The 17,615-nt window shown below is 39.3% G+C and overlaps 1 protein-coding gene across 2 annotated transcripts; it reads right to left on the bottom strand.

The window, feature by feature from the left end:
• Positions 1 to 1,153: 1,153 nt before the first annotated feature.
• Positions 1,154 to 15,375, bottom strand: LOC110968781 (ETS translocation variant 5-like). Of its 2 annotated transcripts, none has more exons than XM_051943150.1 (13): positions 15,221 to 15,375; positions 12,850 to 12,915; positions 12,681 to 12,765; positions 12,373 to 12,420; positions 10,887 to 10,937; positions 7,724 to 7,832; positions 7,393 to 7,641; positions 5,218 to 5,495; positions 4,566 to 4,616; positions 4,408 to 4,476; positions 4,120 to 4,274; positions 3,856 to 3,957; positions 1,154 to 2,695 (listed from the first exon to the last, which is right to left on the bottom strand). In XM_051943150.1, the coding sequence occupies exons 2-13, from the start codon at positions 12,895 to 12,897 to the stop codon at positions 2,462 to 2,464; spliced, it is 1,479 nt and encodes a 492-aa protein (XP_051799110.1). In that variant the 5' UTR covers positions 12,898 to 12,915; positions 15,221 to 15,375; the 3' UTR covers positions 1,154 to 2,461. The 2 variants fall into 2 exon arrangements, with proteins under 2 accessions (XP_051799110.1, XP_051799111.1); XM_051943151.1 differs by having other exon boundaries at positions 4,120 to 4,271.
• Between the last annotated feature and the right edge of the window lie 2,240 nt (positions 15,376 to 17,615).

Genomic DNA, 17,615 nt, shown 5'->3' with positions numbered 1-17,615 from the left:
AAAACCGAGACAAAAAATTAAGTTACAAAGCAACGAAGTGAGAAACAAAACGACTAAAGAATAGACAAAAAAAAAAGAGAAACAAAATGACAAAAACATGAAAGAAATGACAAGTCAGACAAAAAAACCCAAAACAAAAAAAACAAGGTAAAATATTACAAAATGAGAAAAATGAGACAAATTACACAAAAAATTGACACAAAATTAGAGAAAAAAGTTAAAGTGGAAAAATGGACACAAAAAGACAAAAGATGACAAAATTAAGAAACAAAATGACAAAAATATGAGACACAAAAAACAGACAGAAAAGTTGACCAAAAAGTTAAAACGCAACAAAAAAAATACACAAATGAGGAAAAAAGGCCAAAAGCAAGAAACAAAATGACAAAAAACATGAGACAAACAACAAAAGTCAGACAAAAAACAGACAAACAAGACAAAGTATTACAAAAATGAGGCGCAAAATGACAAAAGCAAGACAAATTACATGACAAAAACAAAAAGACAAAAAAATTAGACTAAAAAGTTACAAAGCAGCAAAAACATGAACAAAATGAGACAAAAAAATGACAAAAGTGAGAAACACGACAAAAACATGAGACATGACAAGTCAGACAAAGAAAACACAAAGCAACCAAAACGACAAACAAAGCAACAAATAAAGCAAAACACAAAATAAAAATAAGAAACAAATCTGACAAAAAAGACAACGGAAAGACAAAATATTACAAAAATAAGACACAAAACAAAAAAATGAGACAAGTGACAAAAGTCAGACAAAAAATGCAATAAAAGTAAGACAACAAATTACAAAAATGAAACAAAAAATGAGACAAAAGTTACAAAGAAACCAAAAAATGGACAAACGACAAAAATGACACAAGCAAGACAAAAAAATGACAAAAGCGAGAAATAAAATGACAAAAAAAATAGACAAACACCACAAGTATGACAAAAGACACAAAACAACAAAAATGACAAAGAAACAAAGCAAAACACACAATGGCAAAAATGAGAAACAACAAAAATCAGACAAAAAAAAGACAAGAAACAACAAAAAGACGACAAAATACGACAAAAATGAGACACAAAAGAACAAGTTCAGCTCAATAATGTAAATACTTCGTGCCATGATGACACGGTGAGGCCAAAGAAAAGAGTAAAATAGTTTATTGTGTCAGTAGAGATCAACAGAAGGCACACATACAGCATCTGAGGGTCGAGGTCACGCCAGTGTCAGCATCTCACACAACCACGTGTTCGTTTAGCAAAATATACCACCACGTCCATCTTCTATCCGCACAGCTGAGGGAATACGTTAGCAAGCAAACGCAGCCTTTTGCAAAAATATATCCATATATAATTAGACACTTTTTCTACACATCCAAGCAACTCAACTATACAAAATGCAGAAAACTATCTGGGTACATTAACTGGTGTAAGAAAGTCCATGCTGAGGATTAGAGTGGCAGTATTACGGAATCAAAAATAGAAGCAGTACCTTTGTCATAAAACGGTAATAGGAAAAACTTACAAGTCCATAGAATGCCAAAAATATTAGCTTTGAAAACAAGAAAAAGTACACAAAAAGACATTTCAATGTACATGTTTAGAGGGTTGTAAGGTCTGGAAAATATACACGTCCCTTTCAAGCAGTCGAAGTTCCACGTGAAACACAATTAGAAGTAAATTAGTCCAAGTGTGCCATGGCTTTGAGATACTTTTTGGTTGAAATACAGATCCCAGAGTTGACATACGCGAGGACGACAGCGACGGCCATGCTACAGAATCACCACCACCACGACATCCGCGAGGCCACACTTCAAGTTGAACGATTTTGAGGAGGAAAAAAAAAGTTCTTGTTGACAATTTTACCAAAATAAAAGCAGAAATATCTCAAGAATAATGTCAAACTTTCAGAGGAAAAGAAGGGATTGTTGTGGGTGATTACGGGTCAAATGACAGCTTTAATCTTCATGCTGTTTTCACAAAAATAATTAGATAAAATTCTGACTTGGTGACTTTTTCATAACATTTTTGGAAAATTTAATTTTATCAACGTTTTATGGCCTTTTTCCAGGAAGATTTTGACATTTTAATTTGTTTTCATGTTTATCCTGACACACTTATGACATTTCATAATGCTTTTTTCTCCTCAAAATATTAAAACTCATTTGTCTTTTTTTTTTTTTGCAGCTGTGACCCTAAATCCACACCGCATGGATCCAAATCAGAAAAGTGTCGGACAGAGGGTTGCATTTAGTTTAACAGTCTCAGAGATCCACTGGTTCCCAGCGTCTGATTAGATCTTAATTTTTCAAACCAAACATTTGGCAAAAGAGACGTTTAAAGTTTTCTTTTTAGTGACAGTTAATGTGGGTAAAGATGCCGACGATCTCAAACACTGCTCAGTAATTTTAGCCTGTTAAAGACGCTTCCTGCAGCTGCCAGGCCGTGGAGTCTAATACGTGAAGCTGTCGGGGAAAGCCAGCCCCTGGACGCACTGCTCCCCTCCTTCCACCAGGTAGGGACCCTCCTCCTCGTAGCTGGGCAGCGGGACGCCGTCCTCCTCGCTGGGAGGAACCACGGTGTCCGGGTCGGCCTTCAGACTCGGCCTCTGGTTGTCAGGGAAGGCCATGGAGAAGAGCGCCTCGGGGTTGCACACGAACTTGTAGACGTACCTCTCTCCGGCCACCTGCAGGGGGAGCCGATCAGAACATTCACCGGATGATCCAAGATAATGATGAATGGTGTTACAATCTATAGAACAGTGTTCTGATAGGAAAATGCCAGAAGAATCACAATTTTCTGATCAACTTAAAAAGGTCTCAGATGGTAAAAATGGCTCAATAGCGCCACCTGGAAAATTTTAAACACGCTCTATGACCAGGACGCGTCACTGACAGCTATGAAATTTGAAAAACATGTGTAACATATAAAGACGCACAAAAATGCAACTGACAACCGTGTCTAAAACACAACAGGAATGACACAAATGAGGCAAAAAAATGACAAAATTAAGAAAAAAAAATAAACACAAGTGAAACATGAAGACACAAAACGACAAAAACACGAGACAAGCAACAAAAGTCAGACAAAAATAGACAAAAAGACAAAATTTTACAAAAATGAGGCATAAAATGACAAAAGTGAGACAAACTACATGAATAAAACATGATAAAAAGTTACAAAGCAACAAAAAACGGACAAAACAATACAAAAAATGACAAAAGAGAAACAAAATGACAAAAATATGAGACAAAACAAAAGTCAGACAAAAAAACAACAAAAACAAGACAAAATAATACAAAAATGAGGCACAAAATGACAAAAGCGAGATAAACTACACAAATAAACAAAAAAAGAGAAAAAAAATTAGACAAAAAAGTTGCAAAGCAACAAAAAAGTGGACAAAACGAGACAAAAAAAGTCATGAATACCAACAACTTTCATGCATGTATGAGTCATTTGACAGGAAGATAACAGAATATGCTGCCCTGGTTTTACTACTTGACCAAAGTTTGTCTGTGTTTCGTTTTGTTCCAAGCGTTTTATTGTGTCTAATTTTGCTTCCATGTAGATGGTTTTCCTTTTATTCAAAGCATCAGAAGAGTCTGACTAACGCTTGAGGGCCATAATGAACGGAAAAAGTCAGTGAATGTAGCACAGTCCAAGGTGGAGTACAACCGGTGAATGTAAACAAAGCTGTTTAACAGCGCTGCGTGACGACGTATTCATCCGCTCCGTTCGCAAACTAGTTCCATGTAACAACAAAACACCGTAAACAGAGGACCCCCTGTATTATATTGTATTGTAATCCTTTCCAATGAGAAGTGAAAGTCGACCTGCCTTTACCTTCTGCATGATGCCCTTTTCGTAGTAGTAGCGCAGGGAGCGGCTCAGCTTGTCGTAGTTCATGGCCGGCCGATTCTTCTGGATGCCCCACAGTCGAGCCACCTGCACACAACACCGGAGAAAAACAACTTTAGCCATCCTGCTCTTGAGCTTTTGTTCAGGAAAAGACTCCCCCCCCCCCCCCTCCTCCCCCCCTCCCTCCTCGAGAGATGAAGTCCTTCTCAGCCTATTGGAGACACGTGAGGCTTTTAGGCAGCGACTGACCTCTTCGGGGTCGATGAGTTTAAACTCCATGTTGCGTCCCGTCCACACGATCAGGTGTCCGTTAGCTGGGTTGTCCAGCAGCGTGAGCAGGAACTGCCAGAGCTGCAGGGAGCCGCGGCGTTGGTACGGCAAACCCTCCTGCTTGACTTTAGCTGCTTACAGAACCACACAAAACACACTGAGTACAACCCTCCTGTTTGTGGGCACTAAAATGTTCATAATCAGGTGTTTTCCTCTTGGACTATCAGCAGCAGTAAAAGCAGTACTCAGGGTTTGCTCAGGTCTTACCTTCCAGTCTGTCTGGAACCACACAAGTATCGTCATAGTACAAACGTGGCTCTCTGTCGTGACCAAACCCTGTGGGGCGAAATATGAAATATTAGAAGAGCTGTGGCGGGTCAGAGAACAGCAAACTTTAGCTTAGACTGAAGACAAAAAAAACTTACCTGCACTGTTGTTGTGGTAAAAAACTGAAGACGACTGGCAGGTCTGAACCTCTGAAAGACACAAAGGTCACAAAAGTCAGACAGTTTCTATCTCTGGAGCTTCTGAATGTAAAATCACTGATATCAAATCCATGTGAAGGTTTTTTTAGTATGGATATTGAAAATTAAACAACAAGAAAAGCAGTCAGAGAGCTCAGTACTCCTCCAAGGCTGCTCAGTCGTCATATCATTCGGTGAATGTGTAGTAGGAACGCAATCATGTGATCGTCAGCAGGCAGCTGATGTAGTGTTCACTTGTTGCCATAGTTACAGTGATGCCACTATCTCGCAATGATACAGAAACCTTTAACAAATCCATGGATCCAGACTAAAAGCTGCATCACTGCTCAAATCTAATGAGATGGTCCTTGAGTCATTTCTGAAAATTCCGTCCAAATTCGTTTTTCAGAAATGTTGGTAACAGACAAACGGACGGACAAAGAGATGGACTGACTGGCAGACAGACAGTGTCATTTCTGAACTTCTCTGAAAGGTTTTTGAGTAACGTTGCCAACAGACAGACAGATGGTGGAGTAATAAGGCTGTATGCTCGTGTAAAACCCAACGTCTTACAGGTAGAACAACAAGTCAGTCAGCATCTAAACACACACACCTGAGTCGAAGCCAAAGTCTCTTGGCTCTTGTTTAATCGTGACGTGGCCGAAGGAGGTCTGGGGCCGGGTCAGACCAGGTCCAGGAGGCCCCGGGTCTGGATACCGAGGGTCCACCAGTTCTTGTTTGAACCCTCTGGGGCCCGGAGGAACGAGGGGCTCTGAGAGGTGGCGCTGGTACAGAGGCCGGCCGTCTCTGCATGAAGGGTGATACGCCGTGTTTGTGGTTTTCTCTGGGGGGAGGAAGGACAGGCAGGGATCCGACAGCTGCCGTTGGAACCTGAGGAAGAACGTAGTACGACAGTCAACGCCTTTATGCAACAAACCATGAAAGAGAAACACCAAGTTCACTTTCTATGACTGTTGGTTTTGTAAAAACCATTTTCCAAATCCCCACAGGTGTTACCAACACAGTGACACTACACACACTCACTGCCTCTTCATTAGGTACACCTGGCTAGGAGAAGGTTGGACCTCTGTAGTTCTTGGTGGCAAACCTTCAACAAGGAAGCATTCCTCAGAGGTTTTGCTCCACATTGACATGACAGCATCACACAGTTGCTGCTGATTTATGGGCTGAACATTCATGATGCCAACCTCCCGTTCCACCACGTCCTAAAGGTTCTACTGGATGGAGATCTGGTGACAGCTGGAGTACAGAGAACTCACTGTCATGTTCTAGAAACCAGGTAGAGATGATACATGGAGCTTCAGAAGATGGTCCACTGTGGTCATAAATACTCAGGTAGTCTGTGGAGTTTAAACCAGGATCAGGTCCTAAGAAACTATCCTCCACACCATCAGACCAGCAGCAGCCTGAACCGAAGGCAGGATGGATCCATGATTTATGTTGACCACGTCTGATTTGTGTGGTCATTTTCAATCTCTTTTGTTTTTAGTAATTTTCAACCTCTTGTTGTTTTTATTGTCATGATCAATCTCTTGTTGCTTGTCAGATTGTTTTGTCAGCGCTCGATTTAGACGGTCGCCGGGAATGATAGGAGGTTGATGACATCATACAAAGTGGCTGCCTCCATGAAGAAAACATGATACACGGTTCAGCTCAATCGGGCGCTTGATTTGGACGGTCGCCGGGTCGCCATTTGTGACATTTTTAGTCTTAAATGGCGACCCTCCAAATCGAGTGCTTTGTATGATGTCATCAACTTCCTATCATTCCCGGCGCTCACGGCAACCTGGCAACCGTCTAAATCGAGAGCTGTTTTGTCATTTTCAATCTTTTTTTTTTTTTTTCTATTTTAGTCATTATCAATAATTTCGTTGTCTGATTTTTTTGTCACTTTCAATCTTTGTTGTTTTTTGTTAATTTTTTGGTCATTCTCAACCTTTTTGTCAATTATTTTGTCATTTTCAGTCTTTTTTTGTACTTTTGGTCATTTTCAATATTTGTTGTAGTTTATTTCGGTCATTTTTTAAATCATTTTTAATCTTTTGTAGTTGTCTTTTCTAGTTTTTGTCGTCTTTAATCTTTTGTTGTTTTTTTGGACTATCATTTTCAATTTTTTGTAGTTTTTTTTTTCAATTTTAATGTCTTGGTTTTTGTTTCTATTTTTTGTCATTTTCAATCTCTTGTTTGTCTAATTTTTGACATTAGAAATTTTTTTGCTGTTTTTTTCTAGTTTTTATCATTTTCAATGTCTTGGTTTTTTGCCCTTTTTGACATTATCAATCTCTTTTTGTAGTTTTTTTTGTCAATTTTTTGTAATTTCAATCTTTTTTGTTTGGTTTTTGTCAAATTTTTATCATTTCAATCATATTTGCTTTTTCGTCATCAATCACTTTCTGTACTTTTTTGTCAAATCTTTCGTGATTTCTGATCTTTCTTTGTCTTGTTTCTCTGTCATTTTCAATCTTTTTGTAGCTTTTTTTCCTTGTTTTTGTCATTTTCAATCTGTATTTTGTTTCTTTTTTTTGATGAAATATCATGATATCGTGAATTTTCCCCCAAAAAAACCTAAAAGTCGCACAAGATGATTTCAGGACCGTCGGAAAACTGAATATCTGACAATTCTGTTTCTACAGTTTCTCATTCTGATGAATGTGGCTGCTTTGCCCGTTTCATTATTATTTTTAAATAGCACACCTCTAACAGTAGCAGCCGTCACGTCTGACAGTTCAGCGGGTTAAAACACATAGAAGTGATGATGAGGACTCACCTCTGCTCTGTGCTGAACGACGCCGTGGAGCAGCCGATGGGAGGATGCGGCAGAGCGAACTGCCGGTTCTGGTGGGCCTGAGGGAGGCTGCGATGGTGGGAGGGGCTGAGGGCGGGAACGTGGCTCGGGGAGCAGCTGCTGGGGAGCTGGGGGGCCGCCGGCTGGAGCTGCCTCTGTAGGGGTGGAGGTGCAGCGGGGTGGATGGGGCCACACTGGGCTGCAGGCAGAGCTGGCTTGCTGTCACAGGCACTGAGGAGACATAAGGAAGGCCGTGAGACGTCGGACCGGTGGTCCTCAAATCACACGCCGGTTTCACACGCTGCTTTGGTACCTGTAGCTGTAAAGGCACATGTCGGCCTGAGGCGTCCTGCAGGGAGAAAGGTCTTTGGGCAGACTGGATTCTCGCTTCACTTTACTGGCAGGCGGTCCATGAAACATCACTGCAACACACACCAATTATCATTTAAGCCAGAAGAATGAATTACCGTTAGAGTGAACGCTACAGAAGATACGACCGCGGTTTGATCACCAGACTCTAAGTCTGTTTGTCTGATTTTTAGTCTAAATGTCTCACTTGATTTAAGAAATTCACTTTAGAGACATTTCAGCAGACAGAGGGGCTTGTTTTAGCCCTCGTGTCGTCCTGCGGGTCAAATTAACCCGTTTTAAAGTTTGAAAATGTAAGAAAAAAATTATATTTTCACAGTGAAACTTCTGATGTTCACATTTTCAACATTTTTTGGAAATTTTTGAGCATTTTTTTGGGGGAAAAAAAATGTTCAAAAATGTTTAAGAACATTCACATAAAAATCAACCAAAATCCAGCGAATTTCGCTGGATTTTGGTTGATTTTTATGTGAATGTTCTTAAAGAAAATATTAGAAGCTTCACTGATATACACCCCCTGTCACAAGTTTTAGGACGCTTTCCCATTCAAATGAATGAGAAAGCGTCCTCAAACTTTTGACATGAGGTGTACATGTAATCACTTTAGATGTTTTTTAGGATTTTTTTGGGAAGATTTTTACTCTTTTTTAAAAAAAAATATTTACAAGAACTTTCTTGCCAAATTCGGGGATTTTTTTAAAATAAAACTTTTAAGGAATTATTGGTATTTTCTTCCTGTAGATTTTACAAATTTTCCGAAATTTGGGGGATTTTTTTTACTGATTTTTTGGATTTTTTCAGACAAGGAAACTATATTCTTTGGTGCCCGTAAATGAGGACAACAGGAGGGTTAAAACATCTCAGATTAGGAGGTGACATGAAAGCAAAAATCTGCATATCTGGCTTATTGTAAGACACCTAAGCTTGACAATGCTGTTAAAATAAAGCTTAAAATAAATTTTCCCAGCTCATTTTAAGATCTCAATACTGTAAATATCACATCTTATTTCTAGAAATCTCACCAAGACATTTTCATTTGTTCTATTGGCAGATTTTTTTACGGTAAAATTTGCTTGAAATAAGTTTTTCCTTCTTGTTTTTTCCAGAGTGGTCTCTTCCTTCCTGGAACCTGCAGTGACATCGTCCCCATGTTGTTGCCGTGACGACACCTCAGCGATAACGTTTCCGTGCACAGCAGTCGTCAGCTTCGTTATCTGAAGCGGGAGTCGCTCCTGGGAGGCAGCCGTCATTACAGCGGCAATAAAAGCAAGCAGTACGTGTCTGGCAGCAGCACTGAACGCACTCGCTCACCTGCTGCCTTATCTGTGGCGCTCTTCAGGTACAGGTGAAGTCATTTTATCGCCCACCATTTCCTACGCCACGTGCCTCCTCTCGTTTATTGGAGGCGTTCCAGCGTTGAGTGAGGGAATAGACTGTACTGCTGATGGACTGTATTCACTGCTGTGACCGCGCAGAGTGCAACGAGTTTCAAACAAACGAGGAAAATGTGCACCGAGCCGAGTGTCATTTAGTATCGTTTTGTCATTTTTGTGCTATTTTAGCATCCTTTGAGTCTTTTTGCATTATATTTGGCATGTTTTTGTCCCAAATGTGTTATTTCAGCACCCTTTCCTGTCTTTCTGTGTTATTTAACCATCATTTTTGTCCTTTTTGTGCCATTTTAATAATATTTTTGTGTTAAATTTGGCATCTTTATGTGTCGTCTTTGTGCTAAACTTGGCTTCCTTTTGTGTCGTTGTGTTATTGTTTAGTTATTCAAGAATCTCCTGAGTCATTTTTGTGTTATTTAATCATCTTTTTGTCTTATTTTGGTATAATTTTTGTGGTAAACTTGGCATCGTTGTGTGTCATTTTTAGTTATTGTAGCATCCTTTTGTGTCGTTTGTGACCTCTTGTCATTTTTGTGTTATTTTAGCATCCTTTTGTCTTATTTAACCATCATTTTTGTCCTTTCTGTGCCATTTTAGGAATATTTTTGTGTTAAATTTGGCATTGTTGTGTCATTTTTTAGTCATTTTAGCATCCTTTTGTGCTTTTTGTGTTATTTTAGTATTCTTTTGTGTCATATTTTGTTTATGTACGCACCCCTTCGTGTCTTTGTCTTTCATTTTTGTGTGAAATTTGGCATCCTTTTGTGTCACTTTAGTTATTTCAGCATCTTTTGTGTCATTTTTGTGTTACTGAAGCATCGTTTTGTCATTGTTGTCTTAATTCGGTAATATTTGTGTGCTAAATTTGGCATCTTTATGAATCTTTAAGTTATTTTAACATCCTTTTGTGTCTGTCGATTTTGTGTTAAATCTGACATCCTTTTGTGTCACTGTTTATTTAAGCACCTTTTGTCATTTTTGTGTCATTTTTGTTTATTTAGGCTTCCTTTTCATGTCTTCGTCTTTCATTTTTGTGTTAAATTTGGCATCCTTTGTGTCATTTGTGTCGTTTTGTGTCACTTGTGTTATTTTCAAATCCTTTTGTGTAATTTTTTTAGTTGTTTAAGTGTGTTTTGTGTCATTTTTGTTATTTAAGCACCGTTTTGTCATTATTGTCTTGTTTTGGTAATATTTGGCATCTTCTTAGTTATTTTTAGCATCCATATGTGTGTCGTTTTTGAGTTAAATTCGGCCTCCTTTTGTGTCATTCCTGTGTCTTTTCTTGTCATTTTTGTCATATTTAAACGTCCTTGTGTGTCTTTGTGTAACTTTCTAGTTATTTACGCCTCTTTTGGTGTCACTGCTGTGGTATTTTAGCATCATTTTTGTGTCTTTTTGTGTGAACAGGTTGTTTTATTGGAGAACAATGAGGAGCATAAACATTTATGACGGCAAAAAGCTGCGACTTGAAATGATGTAAGGCAGGAATGTTGGTAGAAAACTGTTAAAGTATTTTTAATAGCTGATGAATCAGACTAAATCAGACTTGTCAGTGGGATCAGTTCATTGTTGGGCTGGTCTTTGCATGCGATTTATATCTTTAATGCTCCACGGTTCAAAAACAACGCCCACGGTTCACATAAATAATGTGTGTTCTTCTGTAAAATGTTCCTGTTGTACGACTCTATAAATATTAGAGGAGAAGGAGCTACTCACAGTTACTGGACTGGAAATCTGGGACAAACTGCTCGTCGTCAGGAACCTGAGCTGTCAGAGAGGAAAGCACACCGAGTTTAAGGACTCTTCTCATCAAATGTCACACAATTCACAGAGCTACCTCCTACATTAACCCAGAATGCCTTCTCTCACCTGCTGTACATGGAGCATGAGTTTATTTGGCTCAACGAGGTAGAAAACAACGATGGTTCCTAAGTTTCAAAAGCGTGTCGTTTCTTAAAGAATCACCAAAATGTCATCATATGTCAGAGCTGCAAACTGTGAAAAAAAAAAGTTTGTCGTTTCTCTCATTTTTGACATTTTCTGTCTTATTTCTGTTATTTTGTGTCTGGTTTTTCTCGTTTTGTCTCATTTTTGTCATTTTGTGTCTGGTTTTTGTTGTTTTCTGTCTCGCATTTGTCGTTTTGTGTCTCGCATTTGTGGTTTTCTGTCTCATTTTTGTTTTTTCTGTCACGTTTGTCATTTTCCGTCACGTTTCTGTCATTTTCCGTCTCGTTTCTGTCATTTTCCGTCTCGTTTCTGTCATTTTCCGTCTCGTTCGTTTCTGTCATTTTCCGTCTCGTTCGTTTCTGACATTTTCCGTCTCGTTTCTGACATTTTCCGTCTCGTTTCTGACATTTTCCGTCTCGTTTCTGTTGTTTACATCATCAAACAGTTTTCCTGAAGAATGTGTAAACCTATGTCCTCTCTTCTAGTTTTCATATTTCCATCCCATTGTCAGCTTTGATTGAACGTCTCACTCTACCTCATTATCAGGATCAGACTCATTCTTTTTACTGTTTTCCATCAGTCAGTTTGTCCTCTTGGTCAGCAGTAACAGCTAGCTAAATATCTAACTTCTACTGCTGAGAAGAAGCTAACATTAGCATGGATTAGCGTCCCTGTTACTGTGATTAGAGTAGGGTTAGCAAACAACAAATAAAACATGGAATAAAAATGCTACCATTGATGTATAAGCTGAGCCTATCAAGCCTTTGATAGTTTATTTCCTATTATTGATCAATATGGAGCAGAATATTGGTTTATTTTTCAAACATTTTGAAGCCCAAATGTCCTCCAGTTCTGGAAGGACCCTTTAATCAAACATTCTGAATGCGAGTGGTAAAATATCGCTCACATGTACCACCAGTATTTCTATTTGCAGTATCAGTAAGACCTCTGGGCACTTGGAGTTGTATTTTTAGGTCTTATTTTCTTTTACTGTAAAGCACTTTGTGATTTTTCTATCTGTGAAAAGTGCTATATAAATAAACTTTACTAACTTACTCATCATTTCCAGGTTACTTACAATTTCTTTTAAATACAAAAAATGAACGAAACTAATTTGTTTCTTTTGTTGTGATTTATGGCCGTTGCTGTGCTGTTTCTACAAAGGTGCAGGACTTTATACGGCAGTGAAAAATGAGCCCACAGCGAGTAAAAAAAAAAAAAGTGTCAGGAGCAACTGGTTGAAGTCGGGACTCACCTTCTGCAATCCAAATTTCTTGGAGCTGACTCAGATCTTGAAAAAGTTCTGCAAGACAGTTAAAAACTGTTAAAAACTGACGTGTTAACTATAATTTAATTATTAAGAAATAAACGTTTATACCTTCTTACAGCCTATAGTTTATTATCACTACTATGTGTCCTTTTAAATTGCATTCACATTTTGAAAACGTCTGAAAAGCTTTCTTGCAACACCACAAACGTCCAAATTAAATCCTCGCCGTTTCAACTATTCCTTTACACTCCTACAGTCCAAATATACAGCTGAAGAGACGCCATGTGATGCACCTTCTGTGTCCTGAGCCAGCTCTGTGTCCATGAACTTCCTCTTCCTGTCGCTGAGGCATCTCTCTGCTCCCTCTGTGGGACATTTCTACAGCCGGAAGAAGAAAAGCGAGCGTGAGTGCAGCCGGCAGCTTTTAGAGCAGGAGTAAATAAACGTGTGCATCCAACTTACGCTCTCAGGGACCACAAAGGGGACCTGCTGGTCATAAAAGCCGTCCATGTCGCAGCAGTCTTCACCCTGGATTTAAAAAGGAAACATCTTAAAAAGCTGTTCTCTAGGTTGGTGGCAGAAGGATTTCTGTATCGGCCCACAGCGATGGACTAATTAGCGGGCTAACCCCTCCGCACACGTAACCGTCATCCCTTTCATGTGACTTTGTGTTTTTCTAACCTCCATGACCCCAATGATGGGAGGTGGTTGTAAAAGCCCCGCTGTCAATGAAAGTGTTACGCAACCGCCGGTGCATTAAACATGACGTGAATAAGAGCAGCTCTTCAAAGAGCAGCTGACGGCACTTTCTAAGGTAATAAAGAGGCAATAAAAGGCAGCTGTACAGGTCAACAAAACGTGACGTCCTTTCCCTCAGCGACTTCGTCATTAACGGCGCAAAGACGACCGTCCATGTGTTTGGAGTCAATCTTTACAGGACAGACATTTCTAAAGGTAACAAATAAATATAAGCAAGAAAAGAGTGGATGAAGGAAGAAACCTTGAATAAAAAAAGACCTTGCGCTGAGCACAGGCATGTGCTATACATGTGTACGTTATCAATGGATATCGAACTGCGTGATCTAAACATGTAGCAGGCGGCAGGAATTGATGGGACTCGGAAACACCCCCACAATTTAATCAGTTGTTCCTTGAATCATTTCTGACAGGTAAGTCCCGATAAGTCCTCAGTGGTGGATTTGTAGTAGGATCACAATCATGTGATCGTCAGCAGGCAGCAGATGTAGTGTTCATGGACTGTCATGGTTACAATGACATGGAAATCTTTAGCCAATTCATGGATCCAGACTATAAGCCACATCACTGCCAAAATCTAATCACTTGGTCCTTGTGTCATTTCTGACCGTCCCTGAAAATTTCATCCAAATCCGTTAATCTGTTTTTGAGTAATGTTGCTAACAGACAGACAGACGAACAAACCAACACCGATCGTCACATAACTTCCTTGGACGATTAATAATTAAGGGAACAGCTTACTTGTACATAGTTTGACAACAGTCTATGAAGTGTTTTCATAATAATACAGCTGAGTACTAGCCTTTAGATTTACTTCAACAACATAGTGTCGACAGTAGGAAATTAGTGCACCTGCAGTTCTTTCATTACAGACATTCAAATCTTTGGTTTTAATGTCTCCATCCTCAGCACAAAGGATACAAAATTTCCACAGAGAGATTCTGTCATTCTTCAGAGACTATTTTTTCTTTTCTGGAGGGGTTGTACTGCTCTATCTACTTCTGCAGCCATAATTAGTGGTACTATGGCCGTTACATCAGTAAGTTTGTCCTCTTGGTCAGCAGTAACAACTAGCTAAATATCTAGCTTCTACTACTGAGAAAAAGCTAACATTAGCATGGATTAGCAACCCTGTTACTGCGATTAGAGTAGGGTTAGCAAAAAGCAAATAGAACATGGGATAAAAACGGTACCATTGATGTGTAAGCTGAGCCAATCAAGTCTTTGATAGATCATTACCTATTATTGATCAATATGTAGCAAAAATTTGGTTTATTTTGAAAATATTTTTAGGCCCAGATGTCCTCCAGTTCTGCAATGAGCCTTCTGTGTAAAGCAATATTTTGTGATTTTACTAGTTGTTAGCTCTAGTTTCACAACTCTGAAAAATAGCAATTAATTGTTCCAAAAATTAAAGTTAAAAGGGTTGTTTTTTTAATTACACAAATCAAGATATATGTTCTTAGTTCACTCACAATCATAACTGAATTGAATAACATAGCAAAATTATAATGGTGTAAAGGTGTTTTTTGTAACTTCCTGTACATCGGATTTAGTTTGATGAGAAAATTAACAAACCGGAAGCTGAGATTTACAATCTGCTTCGATGCTAAATCACTCTGACTGTGTTTCTAGTTGATAATTCTGAACTCAGCCTGCAGGCCGGATGTTAAATCAAGTCTTTTTTTTTTTTGTGAATGGAGTCTGTGACCTCCTTGTTTTTCTCAATGAAGTGAAACCTGATCCTGGCAGGAGGGGGGAGGAGGAGGGAGGAGGAGGGAGGAAGGGGGACGCCATTGAGAAAAACCTTCACGCAGGACAGAGAAACAATCACGACGCTTTTAGAGGCTCTCAAACGGCGTCCACGCAAACGGACACGCCGCTCCGCAGAGCCCCGCGGATGCGGCGAAATGGACGCGGTGTCGCCTTCAGGGTTTTTTAGAAAATGGCGTTCGCCTCTTCGCCCCGTTCTGCTCGGCGCGCAGCCCGGAGAACAAACACGAGCAAAACAAGCACCGAGACCATCGTTAAAAAATGTTTTGAAAGCAAATAAAAACAACAACGGTGCAGCACTCACCGGCGAGGTGAAGTTTCTCGGTAGTTGTGTAGAATCGAAGTGGACGCAGATCCTCTCCTACATCCCCTGCAGCTCCGCGGATAAACACTCGGCTGACGACTTTTCTCAATGAAGACCTCTGGGAGCTGGAGCACAGCGCCGCCATCCCATTGGCTGAGATGCGGCGTCACTCAAACATCTGACCAATCGGAGGGCAGGCTGCTCCTGACGTCCGTCCCTTGTGTTTTTTATGAATGGCTGCGTTTCATTCATGGATTCGCAGCTCTCTTAAAGGGCCAGTCACTGCTTTTTCTCTTTTTTCCCCAACTGTGTTTATTGTTTTATGAGCGTCTTGGTTTAACAAACTAAGACACGTTCCACACATACGCACACGTGCTCGGCTACACACAGGTAAATTAAGAATAAATAAATAAATAAAAAACTAAAAAGTAAATTAAAAAAACCCACTGTTGAAATCTGATAAAACAAAAGTACATAACAGAACAAGCAGGAATACACACATATATATATGTTCTAATGGCAACATCTCAGGAACTGTTTAAGATAAAAGCCTGAAATTTTCAGTCTTTTTCCTCATCGTGCTGTTGATTAAGATTCTGTAATATATAATAGAGTATCTCATCTGTCCGTCTCTCTGATGCCAGGTCCTGTGTGTTACGTTAGATTTATCTACTCCGTTCTCTAGCCCACATGACTCCTACAACCACCACGATCCAGCATGTCATAATAACTGCAGACGTGAAAGGTGTGAGAGTAATGTCCTCATTACCTTTATTGTTTATATTTTTATCTTTACTGCATCTTCTGAGCTTCTTCAGGATGTGAGATCAATAAAGTCCATCGTTATCTTTTCAATTGCACTCTGTAAAATATTAACTGTCAGAATTTGATTTGTATTTAGACCAAGCTTTTTTTTAAAGCATTATTAACTTAAAAAATCAAACAAACAAAAAAGACATGTTACCTAACTAACCATTGGCTCTTGAAAACGAATAAAATCTTTCAATCCAGGCTGGTATTGTGTCTCCAGAAAGTTCCTGTAAGTGCATATATATGGATGGATCCATATTTCTCCTAAAATACAGTCTTTGATCAATATTTAACCAACTTTGAGGCTCTATCAGGAGAATCTGATGAGTAGCAAATAAAATGACAATATATGTACATTTAATATGTGCTTAAATAACACAGAATGACAAAAAAATGACACAAAGAGAAGCTAAAATGACATGAAAATGTTCATGATGTTTCACTCACTTCCTAAACATTATGCCAGGGGTGTCAAGATCCGTTCCTGGAGGGCCACTGTCCTGCATGTTTTAGATGCTTCCTTCTTCCAACACACCTGATTCAAATGATCAGCTCGTTATCAGGCTTCTGCTGAGCTTGATGATGAGCTGATTATTTGAATCAGGTGTGTTGGAAGAGGGAAACATCTAGAACATGCAGGATAGTGGCCCTCCAGGAACTGAGTTTGACACCCCTGCATTATGTTAATCTCTTACAAAGACAATATTCGGTGTGGTATCAACAGCTGGTCGGTCAAATCTAAAACTCAGAGACACAATCTGATCAATAAAAAACAGCAGGTAAAGATTCTGGGTCACACTGGACTTCATACAGCCTCTGGACTCGATGATTGAGCTCCAGTTCCCACCTGGGACTCATCAGGACTGATTAAGTCTGGAGCTCCAGACCTCCTCCATCACCATGATTCTTTCTCCTACAAGCCACACGTGAAGAGCTTAAAAACTGCAGGTAAACTCTCAGTCAGGGGGGCTGGTATTGGTGACCAGTCCACCCTGGTGCTGCTGTATTGTTGTCCTTTGTGGTCCTTCGGTCTGTAAGTATTTGCGCTACGGACAAATTCCTGCTTCTGTTGGCAGCTGTTGATTTGGTGTGGAGCCTTAAGTCTCTGTGGAGACTGAGGCTCCAATTCGCCAACTGGGTAAAGAAGCTGTTTGGGATTTTGACAAGCTAGCCGTGATCTGGAAAAAATGGCCCTCCCAAAACAAAAACAAACAAACAAAAAAAAACTTATTTCAAGGAACTTTTACCTTGAAATAAGTGGGGAAAAAATCTGCCAATAGAAAAAATGAAAATAAGCTGTGATATTTAGAATCTTGAGATCTTAAAATTAGCTGGGAAACTTATTTTAAGCTCTATTTTACCAGGATTGTCAAGCTTGGGTGTCTTAAAAATAAGTCAGATATGCTTAAAAAAAAAAGTGTTTTTTTTTCTCTCAAAAATAGATTTTTATTTTAATGTTACCTTCTAATTTGAGATGTTTTAACCCTCTTCTTGTTCTCATTTACAAGCACCAGAAAGTATTTTCCTTGTCTGAATAAAACAAATCCAAAAAGTCCCCAAATTTCTAAGAAGTTGCCAAACCTTC

Source organism: Acanthochromis polyacanthus, chromosome 22, assembly GCF_021347895.1.
Source record: "Acanthochromis polyacanthus isolate Apoly-LR-REF ecotype Palm Island chromosome 22, KAUST_Apoly_ChrSc, whole genome shotgun sequence".
In the NCBI taxonomy this organism is placed as follows: domain Eukaryota; kingdom Metazoa; phylum Chordata; class Actinopteri; family Pomacentridae; genus Acanthochromis; species Acanthochromis polyacanthus.
This window is presented reverse-complemented; position numbering and strand designations above follow the sequence as displayed.

Excerpts from the sequence above, each read along its gene's own strand:
- LOC110968781 (XM_051943150.1), bottom strand. The coding sequence starts at position 12,897 with ATGGACGGCTTTTATGACCAGCAGGTCCCCTTTGTGGTCCCTGAGAGC. Across the intron at positions 4,617-5,217 it reads AGACTTTGGCTTCGACTCAG|AGGTTCAGACCTGCCAGTCG; the intron begins GTGTGTGTGTTT and ends TGTGTCTTTCAG. Across the intron at positions 3,958-4,119 it reads AACTCATCGACCCCGAAGAG|GTGGCTCGACTGTGGGGCAT; the intron begins GTCAGTCGCTGC and ends TGTTGTGTGCAG.